The following is a 25,208-nucleotide window of genomic DNA, read 5'->3' on the forward strand; positions in this document are numbered from 1 at the left end:
TGTTTGTATCCTTGAAGACAATCTCTCAATCACATGGAGTCATGTGTGCCATGTGTCATACATCACTATTTGGGCAACACATGTGCATGCAATAAAATCTCTAAGTAGACATAGGGGGGGAGGGAGTAAGGGAGATATGTGTGCATGCATGTGGAGAGAGAGAGAGAGAGAGAGAGAGAGAGAGAGAGAGAGAGAGAGAGAGAGAGAGAGAGAGAGAGAGAGAGAGAGAGAGAGAGAGAGAGAGAGAGAGAGAGAGAGAGAGAGAGAGAGAGAGAGAGAGAGAGAGAGAGAGAGAGAGAGATGTGCTATCCATATTTACTATACTTTAGTAAAAATTAATCACAAAATTGAGAGAACACTTGAGAAAAAGAGAGAAATAGAGTTAAGAGTGTAAGACAGAGAACAAGTATGATCACCCCCATGCATGAGGAGCACCTTCCTCTTGCATGTACGATGATTTGCTTTTATACATTTTGTGCTTAAAAATCATAAAAAGCATTCTTTTGGGTTTTTTACTTTTCTTTCTTGAAAGATTTTACTTTTGGCAATAATTCATGAGGCCTAAAATAATAATCTAAGCTTACAAAAAAAAAAACCTAAGACTATAATATAAATGTTAGAATAATAAAAGATAATCTCTCCAATAAGCACACAAATAGACCTATGTAGTAGTAGTGCCCAAAAAATAATCTAGTGCACCAAAGGTACTCAATTGGTAAATACAAAACTCATTTTTTCAGCATCACTATGGCTACCCAAAACACTTCAATTTCATACCCATCCACTTTGCACAATGTTAGTTGTCATCTTATGTTGTGTGCTAGTTTTTCCTATTGGCCATGTAATCCATAAAAGGATTCATTAAATATGAGGTGATAAGGTGCATAGCATACTACCACAAAGATGACTTGTGGGGGTTGGAGAAGAGATTGAAAGCATAGAGTTAAGGATACAAGCTCACTCTTTTTGACAGATTGTTGCTCTTGGAAAGTTTTTAAATGGCTCATGGCACTTACATGATTCGTATTGGATTTTAAATTTCTTACCATTGGTTGTGTGAAGTGTTCTCCCCTTTTATTTGTAGCAAGGCCATTTGCATTGATGCTAAGTAAGAACCATAAATATAATAAGAGTTGTTACAAATAGGACGAATGACTTTTGCATGATTATGGAGAAACAAGTGTAAGGCACAAAACCAACTTTGTGTTCTAATACTTCTACTTGAAAAAAACAATCATGCCCCTTAACCATTACAATAGTGTGGTCTTATTGGTAGATGGACAAACTAGCAAGGGTTCCACATTTAGTTGTGAAAGGAAAAGAAAGGTAAAGGGGTGCTATCTAAGATTCCAATGTGAGTACTCGTCATTTGAAAGCAAAAAGAGGGTATTTTTTCGAACACACCATAACATCTACCACACCGACGAGTCACGACAAGGTAGAAAAAATCGGCTCATGAAAGTTATTTTGCTTTAGAAATGACAATATTTGACTCACCAAACTATGAGTACAATTTTGTGATTGCAATTTTCTTTCTTCCAAGTTCCGCTAGTGTGGTAAATCTCTTCTAGATTTGCTAAAACCTCTCAGACCTTGGTGTGAAACCGACCTTAAGAGGATGGTAGGCTCCACAGGTGGGACCATCGATGAAAGACTTGCGCGTGTGCCATGGCGCCATGGTAAAGGTGCACCACCGCTGAAAGACTTGGGCATGTGCCATGGTGCCGATGAGAATGTGTGTGGAATTTTTGACAGAGCATTGGCAGGAAGGACATGGCGCTGGACAAGGGCGACTCCGCCGCTGAAGCGGATAACAGCATCAGAGGAGGGGTGCGCCTCTATGTCGGAGGGCTCGGCCCCTCAGTCACCAGCAGCGACCTGCACAACACCTTCTCCACCCTCGGCCGTGTCTCTACCGTTGATTTTGTCCGAACCAAAGGCCGCAACTTTGCCTACATGACCATCGAACATGCCTCCCCACAAGACCTTCAGCGCTTTTTCAGCCTGGTACATTCCTGGTTTCTATTCTCTCGATCATTCTCTGTGCTAATCACTTCTCTCACGTTTGAATTCAACGTAATGTGTTAGCACCCTGATATTATGCTGGGATTACAACGACAGAGGCAAGGCCATTGTATGAAACCAAGCAATCACTAAAATATTGGCTGCACCGCTGCCTGTCTTCTTATGACGCGTGGCCTGCTCCAATATCATGGGCATAAACTCTTCCCATGTGATGGTGCCCCGGACTTTGGAGTTGAGGAGCTTGGTATAGAAGACGTTGTCTGGAGACTGAAGGTGTGACAAGAGTGTCACAGCCTGTCTTGGAGAAGAAACCTTGTTGCAGAGGGATGCTATCTCATCCTGCATCTTCTCCATCTTATGAATGTGATCCCTTCGTAGTCCAGGCATCATCAACTGATAGCTGGCATGACCGCATCTCAAGACTACTGCGTTTTGATGACAGGCACTCTGGAAAATGAAGAGGTCTACTACAAAGACTGAGTAAAGAGGGCAGCCAAGTGTAGAAGGTTCGTTGGGGCCGGAGAGATTGAAATCATTGTTGGAAAGCCTATGTTTTGATCTTGCCCCCCTATAGGAAGGCCTAAGTGCATTAAATCAGACGTTAGAACAGCATCTCGATTAGTCTCCTCCTCGAGGGCAGCTCTGTTTCCTCTTGTTTGGCAATGATAAAGCTTCTACTGACAAGGTGATTGTCCATCTCCTTTGTTAGAATGTATGGTGCTAGAGGCACACGTAATGAATTGCATAAGCACGAGGAAGGTGTGTATCAAGTTGCAAATCTATAAATCAATGTATTTGCAACCATAAAAATTAATCAAGCCTCTTTTATGCCAACATGATTCTTAACTTGTTCTTCTTCTTTCCCCCATAATATATTCTTCTCTTCTTTCTCTACCATGTTTTGCAACATGGTTTTTAGAGCCTCTTTCCTAGAGATTGTGAGGTTGTGGGAGCTTCCATGGTTGCTGTGCCTCTCAAAAGTTTGGGAGCTTGAGCATTGGATGTGCTATTGTCCAAGTAGCCATTGGAGTGAAGATTGAAGGTTGGAGGTGTCAAGCTCATTGAGAAGACAAGAAGGCCATCATCCATTGATGTATAGCTTTCCATTGTGCTCATTGTTTAGTTTTGTTTGAAGGCCTATATCATCAAAAGGAGGAAGAAAGATAGCCATTGAAGTACTTGTAGAAGGTTAAGGCCGTGTACCATCGCTGTTAGGCAGCCCCAAATTAGGTCACCTATTGTTCATGACTCTATGGATGTTGGTTGAGGATGGTTAGATCCAACACATTGTTGAGAAACCCTTCACCCTTCACCCATAGTTTGCGTTTTTGCGTTTTTGTGTTTTGCATTTAGGGTTTGCAGCCCCAAAAAGGGGTGTCATCCTAGACTGACTGTGCCTATTTATAGGCCACTCTCTCATTCATTCCTCACGGTTGATTCATTCAGTCCGTCACCTTTTCTCTCCAGCCTCTTCATTGCCGTCACACCCCTTCAGGAGGACATTGTGGTTCATGGTTCGTGGCTGTCTTCATCATCTTGCTTCTGCTACGGCACCCTTGTTTCCTTGTGTCACATTCACTCCATGATTTAGAACTTCATCATTCCATTCATCAGAGTTTCTTCTCTCTTCTCTTCTCTTCTCCATGTTTGCCGAGTTCACTCCGTGTTCCTCCTTGCAAACCCTGCTGTCTCACTGGTACACCATCTTTTGACATGGTATCAGAGCTAGATCTGCTCAAACATCGGCAAAGATCCTCCACTCTAGTGACGGCAAAGACCAGTGGCGGGTTCAATATTCACTTTTCTTCTTTTTCCATTGCATCAAAATCTCGTTTTTGCAGATTTCAGGTGTTTTCAGCTTGCTGCCCACACCCTTTTTGTGCAGGACATCGTAGTCTCAGTTGTCCCTTGGTGTCATCTATAGTTTGACGCATGTTTTCAGCTTTCCATCCGCAGTTTGTAGCTGTTTATAGCAGAGCGATTGTTGCTGATCACTCTCCATTCAGTAAATAATCTCGTTTTTGCAAATTTAAGGTATTTTAGCTTGCTGTCCACACCCCAGATGCGAAGGATATCGGGGTCCAAGCTGGCCATTGCTGTCTACAACAGTCTGGCTCCTATTTTCAGCCTATCATACACTGTTCAGAGCTGATTTTAGCATGGTGACTGCTACTGCTAGTTTTTTCTTTCGTTTTTAGTATTTCTCTCTCCTCACTTGCGTTTTTACTCTCTCACTTGCATTTTTCTACTGGTTGCAACCTCTTAATGTTGGTCGCATCCTCCTTCCACTGATAGCTCACTTTTAACCCTTCCACTGCCCTCCCAGCCCTTGAGGTGGACATTGCACTTCATGGTTCGTGGTTGACCTCTTTCTTCTTTAGCAAGGCACATTGGTATCCATGGCTTCTTTATCAACTGATGACCAGACTACTGGGTGCTCTTACTATGGCATCATTAGACACACCACCGATGATTGCCAACTGCTTCCCACCCCCTTGAAGTATATGCATCTTTCACCAGGCACTCCTTGTGTCACCTATCCTTTGTGGGCCACAGAGATCGTTCTGTATTGGCTGTCAAAGTACTATGCTCAAGGCAATAAGACGCATCCAATGCGCACTAAGTCCTTTAGAGCACATGGGGGATTGATTGGCGCTATGACCTCTTGGAGATTGTCACAATGCCAGCGGCAGTCTTCTCCCACCTATTTTCAGGTACAGTGGCTATCACGGCCCGTGGTTTTGCAATCCGCTCCATTGAGAGACAATGATTATTTGATGTTGTCTCCTGGTCAGTCCGCTCCTTTGAGAGATAGTGGTTGCTCGACTTCTTCCTCTTCTTCGGCTTCCCGGTCCGCTCCATTGAGAAGAGCAACTATTACCCACTAATTGCTCAGTCAAAGCCCCACCCTTCACCCTCGCCTACTCAGGTTTGAGAGGCTACCTCTAGGAGTTCTTCATCACCTCACCCCAGATATCTTCTTCAGCACGATCGACGGCACTTTCTTCATCCTCAGATAGTTTGGGGTCCATGATCCATGAGTTTTTGGATTCCCTATTTACCTCAGGGGGGGATTTAGAGGGGGATGATCTTTGTTTGCTCTCTGAGGGGGCATCTACATCTACTGCAACTTCAGAGGGGGTTTCTATTTCTCTAGTTTCAAAGGAGGTCTCCACCCACCGCTCAATCCTTCGCACACCTTGGCGGAGGCCTTTTACCTTCTTCTATCCTTAGATGGGATGGCTTCCTTCGAGCGGTCATCTCACCTATTGATATCCAGGATCTCAAGGATCTATCTAGATCAGGGCCTTGGAGGTTCAGCCGCGACTTGGCTATGAGGCCTTCGTATTCCTTCTTGTATGGATGCACGGAGCTAGTGGCTTCTCTCTGGAGGTTGAGTTTCGGGTTCTCTAGTTCACTCTGTCTACTGTTATTTACTGCAGGTTATCTTTTAGGTGGAAATCTTGGATCTTAGGGATCCTCTACATCTTCTTTCTCCTCTTCTTCTTGCCTTGGTCACTTTGGTTAGTATGGAGTCAACTCTCAAGATCGAGAACATGCATATCCTTATGGTTTTCGGCACTAGACAAAGTCCGATATTCCTCTGCATTGCATGTTTTCATCATCTTTGTACTAGGGCACTAAGGCAAGTTAACAATTTCCCCATGAGGGATAGTGTCCAAGTGACACCTGTTGCATGATCATTCTTCAACATGTAGCATTCCATCTCCATTTGACTCCTCTTCTTCCCCTTTTTGGGCATGAGAGGGGGTGTTGAGAAACCCTTCGTCCTCCACCCGCAGTTTGTGTTTTTGCGTTTTTGCGTTTTGCTTTTAGGGTTTGCAGCTCCAAAAAGGGGTGCCATCCTAGACTGACTGTGCCTATTCATAGGCCACTTTCTCATTCATTCCTCACAGTTGATTCATTCAGTCCGTCACCTCTTCTCTCCAGTCTCTCCATTGCCCTCACACCCCTTTAGAGGATATCGTGGTTCGTGGTTCATGGCTATCTTCATCATCTTCCTTGTGCTACGACACCCTTGTTCCCTTGCATCACATTCACTCCATGATTCAGAACTTCATCATTCCATTCATCAGAGTTTCTTCTCTCTTCTCTTCTCTTCTCCATGTTTGCCAAGTTCACTCCGTGTTCCTCCCCGTAAACCCTACTGTCTCGTTGGTACATCATCTTTTGACACACATCACAAAACTGACAAGTGAACCCAACCACTCGATGGTGTCGATAGCAAGAGAAAGGGTGATGAAGTATGGTGAGGTGGTGAAGTTCTGCTGGTGGAGATAGCACCACAGGATCTGCTTAGGGGTGCTTTGCACAATGAGATGCATAGACTAGTATGCTACATGATTAGAATGTGTATGTACGAGGTGCCACTTGGATAGTGTCTCTCATGGAAAAATTGTTCACTTGCCCAAGTGCCCTTTACAAAGATGATGAAATCATGCAATGTAAAGGAGAAGGTACAATAGGAGGAGAGGCTAATGTCGAAGACAAGTGTTGAAACCTATAGAATACCATGAAAGAATAGGAACCCCCTCTCAACCATAGATGTTGATGCCAAAGGAGGAAGAGGAGCTTGATGTTGGTCTTTGTGTGGTACCAAGAACCATGGTGATAGATGAAGATGAGGAGGAAGCACACCGACTAGAAGAGCAAGGTAGAAGTCACCGCCATTGTAGCATCAAGAGAGATGCTGCACGATTTGTAGTAGTAGGGGAAGTCTCCATGCTGACAGAAGAGCAAATCTCCTAGGAAGATGAAACCATGAAAGAAACTGTGCATTCCATGTCTCCAACCTAGGAAGGACCGATGGAAACCTGCATGTTAGCCCTACATTGAAATATAAACACCTTGTAAAAGAGATCATAATTTGCAAAATAGAGTTTAGTAGTGAGATGTTCTTGTAAAGAAATACCCTAATGCAGAAACACAAATAAATGAGCTCCCAAACTTCAAAATAACTGAGTGGGATGACTTGAAAGTCAAGTTGGCTGAGTATCGGCGTCTTCTTGTCGAGTTCTCGACCATGGGGGCTCCTAAGTCCTTGGACAATCAAGTCACATTGTTTCTAAACAAGTTTTTGAGAAAACACTTCCATTTTGTGCAACAGATAATCTCACAGCCCACTATGTATCATTGTTTGAGAGTGACACAATGCCTGATTCTTGCAAAGGAGGCCATCCACATCTACATTTTGCTGAAAACATAGCTTTCTTCTTGAAGGCAGCAACTTCCTTCTGCAGGCGATAGTATTTCTCCCCCAAGTAGACCCTCTACATCAATTTTCTTGCGATCCTGTAGCCGGTTCCTCCTGTTTTGGGGCTGTCTATTGCCAAAATGCAAATTTCTTGTGTCTTGTAGGATTTTGAAGATGTCTTACTACGTTTTTTGCAGCTTTGATAATAGAGACGAGGAGCTTTCTTAGCACAATCATACGTGGGATTTGGTTCCTTTGTCTAGTGAAAAATGCGCTTTACCATGCAAGTGGGTGTACAAGTTGAAGAGTACCCTTGTATGCCCCAAGCTAACCTATAAGGTTGGATTGGTTGCTAAGGGCTTTAAGTAGGAGCATGGTGTTAACTTCGATGAATTCTTCTCTCATCATTAAGATGAGTACTTTACACTTAGTTTTGGCTTCGATTGCACAGCTCAATGTGGATCTCTATCAAATGGCTATCAAGACAACTTTCTTACATGGGGACTTGCATGATTAGATTTATATGTAGCAATCTAAGTGCTTTGAGGAAAAAGGCAAGGAACACCTAGTGTGCAAGTTGAGAAAGAGTCTTTATGGCCTTAAGCAAGCACTTAGGACATGGTATTACAAATTTGATACCTTCATATACTCATAGGGATATACCCTCAAGGACACTTTCATTCAACTTGAGATTTGTATGGCATGTATTTGAACAAAAGCTAGCACATTTATTTCTTGATTTGCTAAGGTGAAGTTTTGATACATTTTTAGCAAATTACTATATGACATATGTAAAAATTTTCAAAACGATCTTATTTTGTCATAAAACATGTTTTTTTCCTTCCCATCAGAATTAGAATTAAATGTTTTAGTCTCATGATTTTCCTATCATAGGATATGATCACAAAAGCATAAGAGTTAAAATTTCGATCAAAATAAAAAACAAACTCAAAATCAAAATCAAACTATTGACACCTAAGGAATCTCTCAGTCATCTCTAAAACCATGGTAGCAGAATGTATCGAAAAAAAATCAGTATTGTCAACATTGTTAGAAGTGTCAGAGTGCAGCGGTGCGGAAGCGTAGGACTGAGAGAGAGAGAACGCAGAGAGAAAAAGGGAGAGAAAGAGATAGAGTACAATGAAGATCTGCTGTATAAAGAATGCTGAATACAAAGATATACACGGGCGCAGTGCGCTGGACTGCGTGTCTCCACCTCGACGATGCGACCTGCTGTCCACCTCGAAGTCTGCTGCGGTCTGCACTGTCTGCTGTCTGAAATCTGTGAACAGAGATAGAAATCTGCACGGCACCGGTCTGTAATCTGCGACAGAGAAGAGTATGTAGACTGCTGAAAACGTCGGCAATAAATAGGCGAAAAACCACCTAGAACGGGGCGCCAGAAACAGGGCGCAGCCTGGAATAAATCCGTTGCAGGCAGTCGGACTGCCACGTGGCAGTCCGACTGCTGCTGCTGGTCCGACTGCAGCAGTCCGACTGCTGCTGCTGGTCTGACTGCCCTCCAAAACAGGCTATGATCTCTGACACCCCCTCTCAGAGCCTGGACAGGGCAGAAGCCTGAGGGATCGGGAATGTTGCCGAAGTAGAGCCTGAGGAAGCGCCTTCGTAAACAAATCCGCAAGATTATCCTCCGTCTTGCAATACTCCACAGTGATGGTCTCATCCAGAAGCTTTTCTCGGATGAAGTGGTACTGGATCTCAATGTGCTTCGTCCGGGCATGAAAAACAGGATTTCTTGCCAAGGCAATGCAACTCTCATTGTCACATCGCAGCAATGTAGGACGAGTCTGGGGGCACCCAAGCTCCTCCAACAATCTCCGAAGCCACACAACCTCGCATGTGGTGGAAGATGCGGCCCGATACTCCGCCTCAGTAGACGAAAGGGCTACTGTGGGCTGCTTCTTGCTACTCCATGAAATAACACCTGCACCCAAAGTAAAGCAGTAACCTGTTGTAGACTGCCTGTGGTCCACGTCACCGGCCCAATCCGAGTCGCTCCAACCTGCAAGTACAAGATCTGACCCATCTGTCCTTGCGGGGTAATGAATCCCCAAATCAGACGTCCCCCTCAGATACCGAAGTATCCTCTGAGCAGCCTGCCAATGCACCGTCTTAGGTTCACTCATGAACCCTGCCAAGAGCCCAACAGCAAAACATAGATCAACCCTCGTGTTGAGAAGCCAAATCAAGGACCCTATCAACTGTCGATAGCGGGAAGCATCCGCCAAAGGAGAAGCTGAGTGGGAAGTGGCCTTCCAGTTCGGATCCATAGGAGTAGAGAGGGCCTGACAATCTTCCATCTCAAAAGTCACCAAGAGCTCCTGTACATATCTCTGTTGGGAGAGAAAGATCCCCCTCCGAGACTGATAAATCTCATGGCCTAAAAAGAAATGGAGTAGCCCCAAATCCGTCATCTCGAACGTCTGATGTAAAGCTGACTTTGTCTCCTGGACCTGCTGTGCATCATCACCTGTGACAATCAAATCATCAACATATAATACAAACAGCACACAACCATCCTCGGAAGTGTGAACATACAGCTGCGGATCGGCCTTGGACCGCCGATATCCCAACTGAGTCTGGAGGAACGAATCAATCTTCTTGTTCCAAGCTCGCGGGGCCTGCTTGAGACCATACAGGGCCTTCTTCAACCTGTAGACTTTCCCATCTGAAGAACCAAAGCCAGGAGGTTGCTCAACGTAGATCTCCTCCTTCAAATCACCATTCAGGAAGGCCGACTTCACATCCAGCTGATAAACAGGCCATCTCCTATGGCCAGCCAAAGCAAGAACAACTCTAATGGTTGCCATACGAGCTGTAGGGGCAAAGGTGTCATGACAGTCAATCCCTGGGCGCTGGGCAAAACCCTTAGCAACAAGGCGAGCCTTGTGCTTATCCAAAGTACCATCACTGAGATATTTGGTCTTGAAGACCCACTTGACTCCAATCACCTTCTTCTTCGGGGGGCGTGGCACAAGTGACCAAGTGCCATTCCTCTCAATAGCCTCCAACTCAGCTTCCACAGCTTTCTTCCATGGGGCGGACTGTAAAGCCTCCTTCACAGAGGTGGGCTCTCGATCCTGCATAACTCGGGACATCAAACAATAATTGGAGCAAACAAGCTCCGAAGAATGCGCCTGGTGCCTCCGTGACCGCCGCGGACCATCCTGCGGTCCCCACTCCTCAGGAACCCCCTCGATCCCTGAATCACGGAGTGTGTCACGGGCCCAGCGAGGAGGAGGCCGAACCTCCCCTCGTCGTTCTCCATCAGTAGAAGACTCTGGAATGTCCACCGGTGGTAACTCCGCAGAAGGATCCGGTGGAACAGTAGACTCTGTGTCAGAAACAGAATCATAATCAAACGGCACAGGCTCCAGTGGAACTGTAGAAGGAGCCAAACTCTCCCCTGGATCTCCAAGAACGGGATGCTCCTCACCCGTTGAAGAAGCCAGAACCTCCACAAACCGCATATCACGGCTAGTATATACATCCCGCTTGACGGGATCATACAGTCGGTAGCCTTGGGACTGGGAGCTGTAGCCAACAAATACCTGTTTTCGGGAAGCCGCTTCAAATTTGTCACGGTGAGCCTTGGGAATGTGAACATAGGCATCACACCCAAAGACCCGAAAGTAAGAAACATCTGGCTTCGTCCCAAAATAAGCCTCAAATGGAGTCATCCCTTCCACGGCCGAAGTAGGGGATCGATTAAGGATGTGGACTGCAGTAGCCACAGCCTCGGCCCACAGAACCTGAGGGGTCTGTCGGTGCTCCATCATGGTGCGCGCCATCTCGATCACACTGCGGTTCTTCCGTTCTAGAATACCATTTTCTTGAGGAGTATTGGTATTGGCAAAGTCCTGGTGAATTCCTCTATCTGCACAAAACCGAGCAAATTCATTAGACACAAATTCACCTCCCTTGTCGGATCGCAAGGTCTTCAACTTCCGGGCTGATCGGTTCTCCTCAAAGAGAAGCCAATCCTTGAAGTGCGAGAAAGCTTCTGACTTTAGTGCCAAAAAATAGGCCCATGTCATCCTGCTGTAGTCATCCATGATCAGCATGAAGTACGAGCTCCCACGCAGGGACTCATTCCTCATAGGGCCACATAGATCCGTAGATACTAGCTCCATCGGTGAAGTAGACCGCCGCGAAGCTGTGTGGGGAATGGCATCCCGATGCTGCTTCCCCCGTATGCAGGAGACACATGGCTGCTGGCTCACCACTATATCCGGCAACCCTCGAACAAGCTGTCCACGTGACGCCTTCCGAAGATAGTCATAGTTCAGGTGACCAAACCGAGCATGCCATAATTCAGACTGTGACTGTGAGGTAAGAAGAAGAGAAGAGAGGGCAGTGGAAGACTTCAGTTTGTAAATGCCGTTCTCCTCATATCCAGATGATAGAACCTTTCTCGATTCACGATCAAGGACTCGCACAGTAGAACTGTCAAATTCCACCAAAAGACCAAGGGAGCAAATCTTATGAACTGAAAGGAGATGGTACCCCAATCCTCGTACATGCAAAACCTCTGAGGTATGGGTGCCACCTCGTCCATCCGGAATAAGCTGCATCTTACCCGGACCTGCAATAGAAACTGAAGAGCTGTCTCCAATGAGAATCTGCCCACGCGAAGGTCGCAGCTGGGCAACACCATCTGATGAAGGAGTCATGTGCCGTGAGGCACCACTATCAATAATCCACTCTCGAGATTGGGGAGCCGCCATCGCAGCATCAGAAGCATTCGGTGAAGCGTCCTCAATGACAACTAAATGTAGAAATGCAGCTGATGAGGGTGCAGCCACCACTCCAGAATCCTTGGTTTCCTTCTTCTTGGTGTCCTTCGAGTCTTTGTCAGGGCAATCCTTCTTCCAATGGCCAGTCTTTCCACAAATATGGCATGTGGAGTCTTTGTCCTTGTCCTTCTTGGACTTGTTATCCCCCCTTCTTCTTCTTTTGGTCCTTCCCCTTCTTCTGAGAGGCTTGACCTGTCAACGCCTCCGTCTTGGAAGCATTCTGTCCCTTTAACTGTTCCTCTTGGTCCAGGACCATAGGAACCAACTCTTCCCACCAAAGAGTAGACTCTCGCCCCGAAGCAATAAGGGCAGAGTAAAATGTACCGAATCGTGGCGGCAACTGGGACAAGAGTGTAATCGCCATGTCTTCGGAGGAAATTGGCTTCCCCGCATTCTGAACCTGCATCTGTAGCTGCCTTAGCTTGTTAATGTGTTCCCTTAGCGAAGAAGACTTATTGACGGACAAGGTCCGCATCTGTACCTCCAAAGAAACCCTCTTCATCAGGGTCATCCGATTGTACATTTGATCAAGCTCCAGCCATATCTCACGAGCCACCGTCAAGTGCTCGATGTGAGCGATCACGGCTGTAGTGCATGATAGAAAGAGAAAGGATCGAATCCTGGCATTCAGTTTGTCCCAATGAGACTGGGCCCTGGCCAACTCCGCACGAGCATCGGAAGAGAGTTTGGACTCTTCTCTTACCGAAGGCCGGTCAATATCTTCCTGTACCAACTCCGCCAAATCATAGGACTCAAGAATGGCCAACATCATAACGCGCCAAATGCGGTAGTTGTCGCCGTCGAGCTTCTGATCTGTAGGAAGAGCCAGTAAGACAGGCACCTTTCGGTCCATAATCGCCTGGAACTCCAAGTCCATCTCTGTAGACATCTTCACCTGCAATGCCTTCTCAAACGCAAAAGCAGCCCCCTCTGACTGAGTAAACTCAGCCTGCTAAGGCTCTTCCGCGTCCCGAAGCTTCTTCACCCGCCGGAGGCGATGAAAAAGCAAAACCTGCACTTTTAGGTTGAAATCTCAAACTTCCTCCGCGTTAAACAGCAGTAAACAGCAGCAAATCCACCACCTGTACTCCTTTCCTGTGCGCCCACACTCGTTTCAGCCTTGTTCCAAGGCGCAGCCCTCCTATCTGCCCTTAAACGCAAAAAACACAAATTTGTGTCGCGATGGAAACTCCTTTTCAGGTTGATTCTGCGCTCAGTCAGCCCTCAAACACTGCTCTGATACCATGTCAGAGTGCAGCGGTGCGGAAGCGTAGGACTGAGAGAGAGAGAACGCAGAGAGAAAAAGGGAGAGAAAGAGACAGAGTACAATGAAGATCTGCTGTATAAAGAATGCTGAATACAAAGATATACACGGGCGCAGTGCGCTGGACTGCGTGTCTCCACCTCGACGATGCGACCTGCTGTCCACCTCGAAGTCTGCTGCGGTCTGCACTGTCTGCTGTCTGAAATCTGTGAACAGAGACAGAAATCTGCACGGCACCGGTCTGTAATCTGCGACAGAGAAGAGTGTGTAGACTGCTGGAAACGTCGGCAATAAATAGGCGAAAAACCACCTAGAACGGGGCGCCAGAAATAGGGCGCAGCCTGGAATAAATCCGCTGCAGGCAGTCGGACTGCCACGTGGCAGTCCGACTGCTGCTGGTCCGACTGCAGCAGTCCGACTGCCCTCCAAAACAGGCTATGATCTCTGACAAGAAGGTTGGCCACTTTGATGATGAGTGTTGATCAAAAGGCAAGAGGTATATCACCAAAAACTAAGAATCAGATTCCTGCACCTTAGTTAGACAACCCTTAGCAGGGGAGGCAGGGTGGCAGCAACGCTCAGTAGGGGTAGTGGTGAGACCGGACTTATGCTACCACTGGTCAGCCATCATAGTCGACAACGTTCGCAATTCCAAAGGGCTTGTCTAAATGGTCTGCAGAGGCACACATTGTTTTCGTAGAGACATTTGAGGATGTGAGTCTCGTCCACATTTGCGAGTTGCCTCTTGACGAGGTGACTCCAAAGGCCTACTCGTCAGAGCCGAGTACTTCAGCTACTCCTTGAATTGTGGATAGTGGAGCTATCCATCATATAACCCCCATTGATGACATTTTCAAATCCCAAGCTCCTGTAGCTAAGCATGTCCGCATTGGGAACAACTCCTTGGTCACGACTTAGACTCATGGTTGCATTAGTTTTGCCACTGACCAGGGTTTGGATTGCACTACGTTGGATGATGTATACTATGTCCCCCAGCTATCCGTTCAATAGCTTTATGTGTTGGATCAAGTAGTCTTCTTTACAACGAACACATTTAAATTCCTTGACTCTTAGATTGGTTTAGTGATTGCTTGTGGTGAGACATAGTCTAGTGGCCTATACCACATGGTAGTTTCTTTTTGAGCCCACAATCGAGGGCTTTGAGTTCCATCACTTCCAAGCTTTAGTCGCTACATAGTAGTCTATGAGCACTGAGCGTTTTTGGTATTTTCCCTTAGGACATCGTGGATACGACTCTCTTTATGAGTTGCCGCATCGACAAATGGTTGATGACTTTTCCTACTTGAAGGTATCGCGGGATGTTTATAAAGCTTGTTGACTTGGGAAGTAGCACTGTATCCCATTTCCTTAGAAGTCTATGCATAGAGTTGTGGCACCTCTTAGATTGATTCGTATTGATCTTTGTGGGGCTGACTCTTGCATGTGGATGTACTTTCTCAAGTATAAGTTTGATGCCTTTATACATTTCTTTGCTTGGGTGTTATTAGTGCAAAACAAGATTGATCGTCGTGCAGGATGTATGAGGAGTAATAGTGGGGATAAGTTCACCTCCCATGAGTTTTCTGAGTTTCTACAAGAGCATGGTATTTCACGGCAACTTATCTCTACCAACTCCCCCGCATAGAATAGAGTTGTACAGCGTAGGAATCAGACTATCATGAACATGGCATGCTCTATGTTGCTCGCAGCAGTGGTTCTTGAGCACCTTTGGGTTAAGGATGTTAACACTTCGGTGTACATGAAACCAACCTTCCTCCTTGGATAGGGTGGTAAATAACCTGATTAAGCACTACTTAGAGAAATTAACAAATTCACAAAATTGAAATGCACACTTTACCATATAATCTTGGACATTGGACACCTTGTTGGCCGCAAAATTGGCGCCCCTTTCGGTATTTTTTTAACTTAATTGAAGAAAAAGTTGATGTACGACAAGATTCTCCCAATCCCTTTTGGTATTCCAACTTTCCTTGCTGCTCAAAATGACTAGCGAGTCTTCAATATGATTTGCCCCTTGATTTGGGCAATCAATTGGTATTCGTCTGCTTTGATGGAGATGGAAAATGCCCCAAATTCATTGATTTGTTGGTCCCTCCACTTGAATTTAACTAACAATAGCTTCAGTCCTATTGAATCCAAGTCTTGGAGCTTCCAATTTTTGGCACACTTCTCAAGGTTGTTGCTAAATCCTAATTTTTGGTGCAAATTAGGGTTTACAGCAGAGAAATCTGAAATTTCTTAGCCTCTGGTGGTCTCAATGCTGTAATCTTTGGAACAAGGTTGAGAGATGAGAGAGAATGCTGAGGAGAGAGAAAATTCAGAATTTCTTCACGAAGAATTGAAGAAAATCTGTCATTTACTGTTGCTGCACTGTCTCAAAAGCTCGTAGATGCAAAGAATTGAAGAAAATCAGTCATTTATTGCTGCTGCTTGTCTCAATAGCTTGTAGATGCTATCACTTGTTGTTGATTGGTCTTCTCTTGCCCCTGGTTGCCTCAAATGGTCCTCCAATGACTGTAGATCAGACCAGCAGCATCTCCTCCCTTCCTCTTGCATGTTGAATCTACTAGAAATGTCTCTTTGTAGCCTCAAAAGACGTTTTTCAGTCTTACATGGGCATTTTTGACAAGTGACAGGCTTTCCAAATGGTTTTTTCAGCATTATCCATACTTAAATAATAATTTTTAGTCTTCAAATATTGAAAATTAATCTAATAATCATTTCAGTACCCAAAAAAATAATCCCGATTGGCGAATAATTAAATTGACTAGGCAACTTCCATTCCCGAGTGTCTCTATGCTATCTTTGACCATCAAATTGGCGATACGTACCATTAAATTCCACTTCTCTAATGTCACAAATTGATACTTATGGCCAAATGAATGACCTAGGCCCAACAATTGGCTCGAAATACCATCAAATACCTATGCGGCATAACTTATAGCAACTTTTGCCTTAGACATCCCGTGATTTTCTCGGGTCCCGGGCTTGTAGATTTACTCTAACCCTAGTTACACCTCACATGTGTAACATTTACTTAACCATGTGGTTAAAAATTAATCCACATGTTAAGTGAGGTCCCAAAATTTGTGAGATGAGAATTTGTGTCCCAAAATTGGGACAAAATTCTTGCCAAATTGATCATAAGCTAATGCAAAAGTATAGTTCCAGTGACCGGGTGAAAGTCATACTCATTTCCATACATCTTACAGTGACTAGTACACTAAGTAGTGACCTCATGGCAACATACTGTCATCGTAGTACCTTGGATGCATGCTAAATACATCTGAGATTCATTACATATGAGAGCTGACCATAATTGGAGGAGTGTAAGCGCTACCTCCCCCTTGAGCATCACGCAATATTCCAGACCCTTGCTTTGCTGAACCCGATGGAGCCTGACGGCTCTAACTGAAAGGCATCTAGGTAAAGCTACAACAACTGAGGATGGTCTGCCAAGTCATCCTTTTCTATCCATTTGACATCCATTGGTGAATAATTTTGAAATTTCACAAAGTATCTCTTGGAAACTTTACCTTTGACCTTTCTTTCCTTATGTGCCAAAATTGCTGCAAATTATTACATTCTCAAGTTGTTCAAAAACTGAGTTAAAACTGATCAGAATTTTGTCTCAAAATTGAGGCAAAATTCATGCCAGAATGATCATAAGCTGATGCAAAAGTATAGTTCCAGTGCTTAGGTGAAACTCATACTCATTTGCATACATCTCACATTGACTAGTACACTAAGTAGTGACCTCATGGCAAACATACTATCATCGCAATACCTTGGATACATGTTGAATACATCTGCGATCCACTACATACGAGAGCTATCCATAACTGGAGGAGTGGAAGTGCTGTTAGCGATTCAGATCCCGGTCAGTCGGACTGACCGGTCGGATTGCCACGTGGCAGTCCAACTTGGTATAGTATAGTCGGCTGCATTTAATGCAGCCGACCTGCAGTTATTTTGCGCCCAGTTTTTGGCTATTTATAGCCGGGATTTCCAGCAGTCTCCCACACACTTCTGTACGCAGATTACAGGTTGGAGGCTCGTGCAGATTCTGTCTTTGTTCGCAGATTTCAGATAGGAGATCGTGCAGACTGTAGCGGACTTCGAGGTGAACAGCAGGTTGCATCGTCGAGGTGGAGACACGCAGTCCAGCACACTGCGCCCGTGTATATATTTGCATATCTTTGTATATAGCACACTTTATACAGCAGATTCTTCGTCTTCCACTGTCTCTTTCTCTCTCCTCTCTCTGCATTCTCTCTCTTTTAGTCTTACGCTTCCGCACCGTTGCACTCTGACATGGTATCAGAGCAGTGTAGAAGGGCTGACTGAGTGAAGAACCAACCTGAAGAGGAGTTTCCATCGCGACACAAGGCTGCGTTTCCAGCGTTCGAGGGCGAGCAGGAGGGCTGCACCTCGGAACAAGGCTGAAGCGAGCGTGGGCGCGCGGGAAAGGAGTCCAGGTGGTGGATTTGCTGCTATTTACTGTTGTTTGACGAGGAGGAAGTTTTAGTTTTCAGCTTTCAAGTGCAAGTTTTGCTTTTTCATCGCCTCCGGCGGGTGAAGAAGTTTCGGGACGCAGAAGAGCCCTAGCAAGCTGCGTTTTCATAGTCAGAGGGGGCTGCTTTTGCGTTTGTAAAGGCATTACAGGTGAAGATGTCTACAGAGATTGACTTGGAGTTCCAGACGATCATGGACCGGAAGGTGCCTGTCTTACCGGCTCTTCCTACAGATCTGAAGCTCGATGGCGACAATTACCGCATTTGGCGTATGATGATGTTGGCCATCCTTGAGTCCTACGATTTGGCGGAGCTTGTACAGGAGGAGATCGACCGGCCCTCGGTGAGAGATGAGTCCAAACTCTCTTTCGATGCTCGTGCGGAGTTGGCCAAGGCACAGTCTCACTGGGACAAACTGAATGCCAGGATTTGTTCCTTTCTTTTTTTGTCTTGTACTACAGCCGTGATAGCTCACATCGAGTACTTGACGGTGGCTCGGGAGATATGGCTGGAGCTTGATCAGATGTATAACCGGATGACCCTTATGAAGCGGGTTTCTTTGGAGGTATAGATGCGGACCTTGTCCGTGAACAAGTCTTCTTCGTTGCGGGAGCACATCAACAAGCTTAGACAGCTTCAGAATGCGAGGAAGCCGATTTCCTCCGAAGACATGGCGATCACACTCTTGTCCCAGTTACCGCCACGATTCAGTGCTTTCTACTCCGCCCTTATTGCTTCGGGGCGAGAGTCCACTCTTCGGTGGGAAGAGTTGGTTCCTATGGTCTTGGACCGAGAGGAACAACTGAAGGGACAGAATGCTTCCAAGGCGGAGGTACTGACAGGTCAAGCCTCTTAGAAGAAGGGGAAGGACCAAAAGAAGAAGAAGGGGGATAACAAGTCAAAGAAGGATAAGGACAAGGACAAAGAATCCACATGCCATATTTGTGGAAAGACCGGCCATTGGAAGAAGGATTGCCCTGACAAAGACAAGAAGGACACCAACAAGGAAATGAAGGATTCTGGAGCGGTGGCTGCACCCTCATTAGTTGCGTTTCTTCATCTAGCTGTCATTGAGGACTCTACACTGAATGCTTTTGATGCTGCGATGATAACTCCCCAGGCTCGAGAGTGGATCGTAGATAGTGGTACCTCCCGGCACATGACTCCTTCATTAGATGGCGTTGCCCAGTTGCGACTTTCGCGTGGGCAGATTCTCATTGGAGATAGCTCTTCGGTGTCTATTGCAGGACAGGGTGAGATGCAGCTTATTCCAGATGGACGTGGTGGTACCCATACCTTCGAGGTCTTGGATGTACTAGGTTTAGGGTATCATCTATTGTCAGTTCATAAGATTTGTTCCCTTGGACTTATGGTGGAGTTTGACAGTGATTCGGTGCGAGTTCTCTCATCAGGATATGAGAAGAACGGCATCTATAAATTAAAGTCTTCTACCGCCCTCTCTACTCTTCTTCTTACCTCTCAGACACAGTCAGAGCTATGGCATGCTCGATTTGGTCACCTCAACTATGATTATCTTCGGAGGGCGTCACGTGGACAGCTTGTTCGAGGGTTGCCAGACATGGTGGTGAGCCAGCAGCCATGCGTCTCCTGCATTCGTGGGAAACAGCATAGGGATGCGATTCCCAACAAAGCTTTGCGGCGGTCTACCTCACCGATGGAGCTTGTATCTACGGATCTTTGTGGCCCTATGAGGAACGAGTCCTTGAGAGGAAGCTCGTACTTCATGTTGATCGTAGATGACTACAGCAGGATGACATGGGCCTATTTCTTGGCATTGAAGTCAGAAGCTTTCTTTCACTTCAAGGATTGGCTTCTCTTTGAGGAGAACCGATCAGGCCGGAGATTGAAGACCTTGCGATCCGACAAGGGTGGTGAATTTGTTTCTAATGAGTTTGCTCGTTTTTGTGCAGATAAAGGTATTCACCAGGAGTTTGCTAATACCAACACTCCTCAAGAAAATGACATTCTTGAACGGAAGAACCGAAGTGATCGAGATGGTGCGCACCATGATGGAGCAGCGACAGACACCTCAGTTTCTGTGGGCCGAGGCTATGGCTACTGCAGTCCACATCCTTAACCGATCCCCCACTTCGGCCGTTGATGGGATGACACCTTTTGAGGCTTACTTTGGGATTAAGCCCGATGTTTCTTATTTTAGGGTTTTTGGGTATGATGCCTATGTTCACATTTCCAAGGCCCATCGTGATAAATTTGAAGCAGCTTCCCGAAGACAGGTGTTTGTTGGCTATAGCTCTCAGTCCCAAGGCTATCGTTTGTATGATCCCGTCAAGCGGGATGTGTACACTAGTCGAGATGTGCGGTTCATGGAGGTTCCGGCCATAGTAGCAAGTGAGGAGCTTCCCGTTCTTGGAGATCCAGGGGAGAGTTGGGCTCCCGCGACAATTCCTTTGGAGCCCGTGTCTTTTGATTCTGATTTTGTTTTTGATACAGAGTCTACTGTTCCACCGGTCACCCCCGAGAAGTTACCACCGGTGGATATCTTCCACTGATGGAGAGAGACGACGAGGAGAGGTCTGGCCTCCTCGTTGGGCCCGTGACACACTCCGTGATTTAGGGATCGAGGGGGTCCCTGAGAAGTGGGGACCGTAGGATGGTCCGCGGCGGTCACGGAGGCACCAGGCACATTCTACGGAGCTTGTTTGCTCTAACTATTGTTTGATGACCCGTGTTATGCAGGATCGAGAGCCCACCTCCGTGAAGGAGGCTTTACAGTCCGCACCATGGAAGAAAGCTATGGAAGCCGAGTTGGAGGCTATTGAGAGGAATGACACTTGGTCACTCGTGCCTCACCCCCCGAATAAGAAGGTGATTGGCGTCAAATGGGTCTTCAAGACCAAGTACCTTAGCGATGGTTCTTTGGACAAGCACAAGGCTCGCCTTGTTGCTAAAGGTTTTGCACAGCGCCCAGGGATTGATTGTCGTGACACTTTTGCCCCCATTGCTCGTATGGCGACTATTCGAGCTGTTCTTGCCTTGGCTAGCCGTAGAAGATGGCCTGTCTACCAGTTGGATGTGAAGTCGGCTTTCCTCAATGGTGATTTGAAGGAGGAGATCTATGTAGAACAGCCTCCTGGCTTTGGATCTTTAGATGGGCAAGTCTACAGGTTGAAGAAGGCCTTGTATGGCCTCAAGCAGGCTCCGCGTGCATGGAACGAGAAGATTGATTCGTTCCTTCAGTCACAGTTGGGATATCGGCGTTCCAAAGCCGATCCGCAGCTTTATGTACACACTTTCGAGGCTGGTTGTGTGCTTTTTGTGTTGTATGTTGATGATTTGATTGTCATAGGTGATCATGCACAGAAGTCAAAGAGAGGAAGGCAGCTTTACATCGGATGTTCGAGATGACGGACTTGGGTCTACTCCATTTCTTCTTGGGCCATGAGATTTATCAGTCTCAGAGGGGGATCTTCATCTCTCAGCAGAGATATGTACAAGAGCTCTTGGTTTCTTTTGCAATGGAGGATTGTCGGACCATTTCTACTCCTATGGATCCGAACTGGAAGGCCACTTCCCATTCAGCTTCTCCCATGGTGGATTCTTCCCGCTATCGTCAGTTGATTGGATCATTGATTTGGCTCCTCAACACTCGTGTTGGTCTTTGTTTTGCTGTTGGGCTCTTGGCGGGGTTCATGAGTGAACCTCAGACGGTGCATTGGCAGGCTGCCCAGAGGATACGGTATTTGAGGGGGACATCTGATTTAGGGATTCATTATCCATCAGGTACAGGTGGTTCAAATCTTGTACTTGCAGTCTGGAGCGACTCGGATTGGGCTGGTGATGTGGATCACAGGCGGTCTACAACAGGTTACTGTTTTACCTTGGGTGCAGGTGTTATCTCATGGAGTAGCAAGAAGCAGCCCACAGTAGCCCTTTCGTCTATTGAGGCGGAGTATCAGGCCGCGTCTTCCACCACGTGAGGCTGTGTGGCTTCGGAGATTGTTGGAGGAGCTTGGCTGCCCCCAGACTCGTCCTCCTTTGCTGCAATGCGACAATGAGAGTTGCATTGCCTTGGCTCGGAATCCTGTTTTCCATGCCCGGATGAAGCACATAGAGATCCAGTACCATTTTATTAGAGAGAAGCTTCTGGATGAGACCATCATTGTGGAGTACTGCAATACGGAGGACAATCTTGCAGAGTGTTAGCGATTCAGATCCTGGTCAGTCGGACTGACTAGTCGGACTGACTAGTCGGACTGCCACGTGGCAGTCCGACCTGGTACAATACCTGTAGTTATTTTGCACCCAGTTTTTGGCTATTTATAGCCGGGATTTCCAGCAATCTCCCATACACTTCTGTACGCAGATTACAGGTTGGCGGCTCGTGCAGATTCTGTCTCTGTTCGCAGATTTCAGACAGGATATCGTGTAGACTGCAACGGATTTTGAGGTGAACAGCAGGTTGCATCGTCGAGGTGGAGTCACGCAGTCCAGCGCACTGCGCCCGTATATATATCTGCATATCTTTGTATACAGCACACTTTATACAGCAGATCTTTGTCTTCCACTGTCTCTTTCTCTCTCCTCTCTCTGCGTTCTCTCTCTTTTAGTCTTACGCTTCCGCACCGCTGCACTCTGACAAGTGCTACCTCTCCCTTGAGCATCAGGCAATACTCTGGACCCTTGCTTTGCTGAACCTGAAGGAGCTCGAACTAAAGTTGACTTTAACTGAAAGGCATCTAGGTAAAGTTGCAATTGTCAAAGGATGACGTACCAGCGAGACAGTAGGGTTGGCGGGGAGGAACATGGAGTAAACTCGGCAAACATGGAGAACAGAAGAGAAGAGAGAAGAAACTCTGATGAATGGAATGATTATTTGAATCATGGAGTGAATGTGATACAAGGGAACAAGGGTGCCGTAGCACAAGGAAGATGATGAAGGCAGCCACGAACCACGAACCGCAATGTCCTCTCGAAGGGGTGTGAGGGTAGTGGAGAGATTGGAGAGAAGAGGTGACGGATTGAATGAATCAGCCGTAAGGAATGAATGAGAGAGTGACCTATAAATAGGCTCAGTCAGTCTAGGATGGCGCCTCTTTTTGGGGCTGCAAACCCTAAACGCAAAATGCAAAAACGCAAAGACACAAACTGCAAGTGAAGGGTTTCTCAACACTCCCTCTTAGGCCCAAAAAGAGGAACAAGAGAAGAGTGGGGTGGAGATGCAATGCTACATGCTTAAGAATGCTCATGTAGCAGGTGTCACTTGGACAATGTCCCTCGTGGGGAAATTGCTAACTTGCCCAAGCGCCCTAGTACAAAGATGATGAAAACATGCAATGCATAGGAGGAATGTCGGACTTTGTGTGGTGCCGAGAACCATTAGGATATGCCCGCACTTGATTCCGAGAGGTGGCTCCATGTTGACCAAGTGACCAAGGCAAGAAGAGAAGAAGAGGAAGAAGATGTAGAGGATTCCTCAGATCCAAGAGTTTCACTGGAAAGGAAACCTGCAGTAAAGAACAGTGGATAGAGTGAACTGGAGAACTCGAAACTCAACCTCAGGAGAGAAGCCACTAGCTCTGTGCATCCATGCTGGAAGGAATATGAAGGCCTCATCACCAAGTCGTGATTGAACCTCCGAGGTCGCGATCTAGGTGGTACTTGAAGATCCTGGGTATTAGGAGAAGAGATGACTGGTCGAAGACAGCCACCCCAAGAAAGTAGAGGATGGGTGAAGAACTTCATGTGGAGTAGGTTTTCCCTTTGAGATGGAAGGTGGAGGGCCCCCCGCTGAAGTCGAAGTAGATGCCCCCTCTAAGGGCAAAGAAATAACATCCCCCTTTGAATCCCCCACTAAAGTAGAGAGAGAATCCAAAAACTCATGGATCCGGACTTCGAAATGTCTGATGATGAAGGAAGTGCCACAGGTTGTGCCGAAAAAGGTATCTGGGGTGCCGAAGAGCTCCCAGAGGTAGCCTCTCGAACCTGAGTAGTCGAGGGTGGGGAAGGGTGGGGCTCAGAATGAGCAAGAGGTGGGCAATAGTCACTGTCTCTCAGTGGAGCAGACTGGGTAGCCAAAGAAGAGGAAGGAGTCGAGCAGCCATTGTCTCTCGAAGGAGCAGACTACTGTCTCTCGATGGAGCGGATTGTAGAACTGCGGGCCGTGGTAGCCACTTTACTCGAAAATAGGTGGAAGAAGACTGCAGCTGGCGATCTCCAGGAGGTGGTAGTGCAAATCGATTCTCCATGTGCTCGAAAGGGCTTAGCGCGCATCGGATGCGTCTTATTGCCTTGAGCATAGTACTCTGATAGCCGATGCAGAACGATCTCTGTGGCCCAGAAAGGAGAGGTGGCACAAGGAGTGCCGGGTACTCTGGAGGGGTGGGGAGCAAAGGTGGATGTCGACAGTCTTCGGTGGTGTGGCCGGTGATGCCACAGTAGGAGCACCCAATAGTCTGGTCATCTGTTGGTAAAGAAGCCATGGATACCAGTGTGCCTTGTTGAAGAAGGAAGAGGTCAGCCACCATGAACCATGAACCGCAATGTCGGCCTCAAGGGGTGGGAGGGTAGTGGAAGGACTGGAAGTGAGTTGCCAGTAGGAGGAGGATGTGATCAGCAGTAAGAGGTTGCAACTAGTAGAAAAACGCAGGTGAGGAGAGAGACTAAAAATGCATGCAAGTCAGCTTGCAGGAGAGAGAAAGACAAAAAGCAGGCAGCAAGTGAGAGAAAGATTAAAAACGCAAGCATGACAGCTTGCAGGAGAGAGAAAGACTAAAAATGCAGGCAAGAGGACTGTGATGACGTGGCAGGATGTACGGTAGCAGGTTTGCACAGGAACAACAGTCGCCTGATTGAAATCAGCTTCAAATTGCGTGAAGAGGGCTGGAAATCAGGCGCCAACTGATGGAGACAGCAATGGATAGCTTCGGCTGAGATGTCCTCCTCGAATGGGGTGTGGGCAGCAAGCTGAAACACCTGAAATATGCAAAAACGAGATGTTGATGCAGCGGAATAAGAAGGGAAGTGGATGCCGAATCCACCACCGGTCTTTACCTTCACTGGAGTGGAGAATCTTCGTTGCTAGGTGAGTAGATTCAGCTCTGATACCATGTCAAAAGATGATGTACCAACGAGACAATAGGGTTGGCGGGGAGGAACACGGATTGAACTCGGCAAAGATGGAAAAGAGAAGAGAAGAGAGAAGAAACTTTGATGAATGGAATGATGAACACCTGAAATCTGCAAAAACGAGATGTTGATGCAGCGGAATAAGAAGGGAAGTGGATGCCGAACCCGCCACCGGTCTTTACCTTCACTGTAGTGGAGAATCTTCGTTGCTAGGTGAGTAGATCTAGCTCTGATACCATGTCAAA

The 25,208-nt window shown here is 46.6% G+C and overlaps 1 protein-coding gene across 2 annotated transcripts in view; it reads left to right on the forward strand.

Moving 5' to 3' along the window:
* Positions 1–1,680: 1,680 nt before the first annotated feature.
* The window catches only part of ROS3 (RNA-binding (RRM/RBD/RNP motifs) family protein), a 63,065-nt gene continuing 39,537 nt past the window's right edge, over positions 1,681–25,208 (forward strand). Inside the window, exon 1 of one of the 2 annotated variants that reach the window (XM_087675922.1) lies at positions 1,681–2,007. In XM_087675922.1, the coding sequence (XP_087532048.1) occupies positions 1,774–2,007 (234 nt within the window). In that variant the 5' untranslated portion in view covers positions 1,681–1,773. The remainder of the gene's footprint in view (positions 2,008–25,208) is intronic. The other variant, XM_087675921.1, reaches the window with a different exon arrangement.

The sequence above is a fragment of the Lygodium microphyllum genome, chromosome 4 (assembly GCF_053477565.2).
Source record: "Lygodium microphyllum isolate KBCC chromosome 4, Lygodium_microphyllum_v1.1.10, whole genome shotgun sequence".
Taxonomy (NCBI): Eukaryota; Viridiplantae; Streptophyta; class Polypodiopsida; order Schizaeales; family Lygodiaceae; genus Lygodium; species Lygodium microphyllum.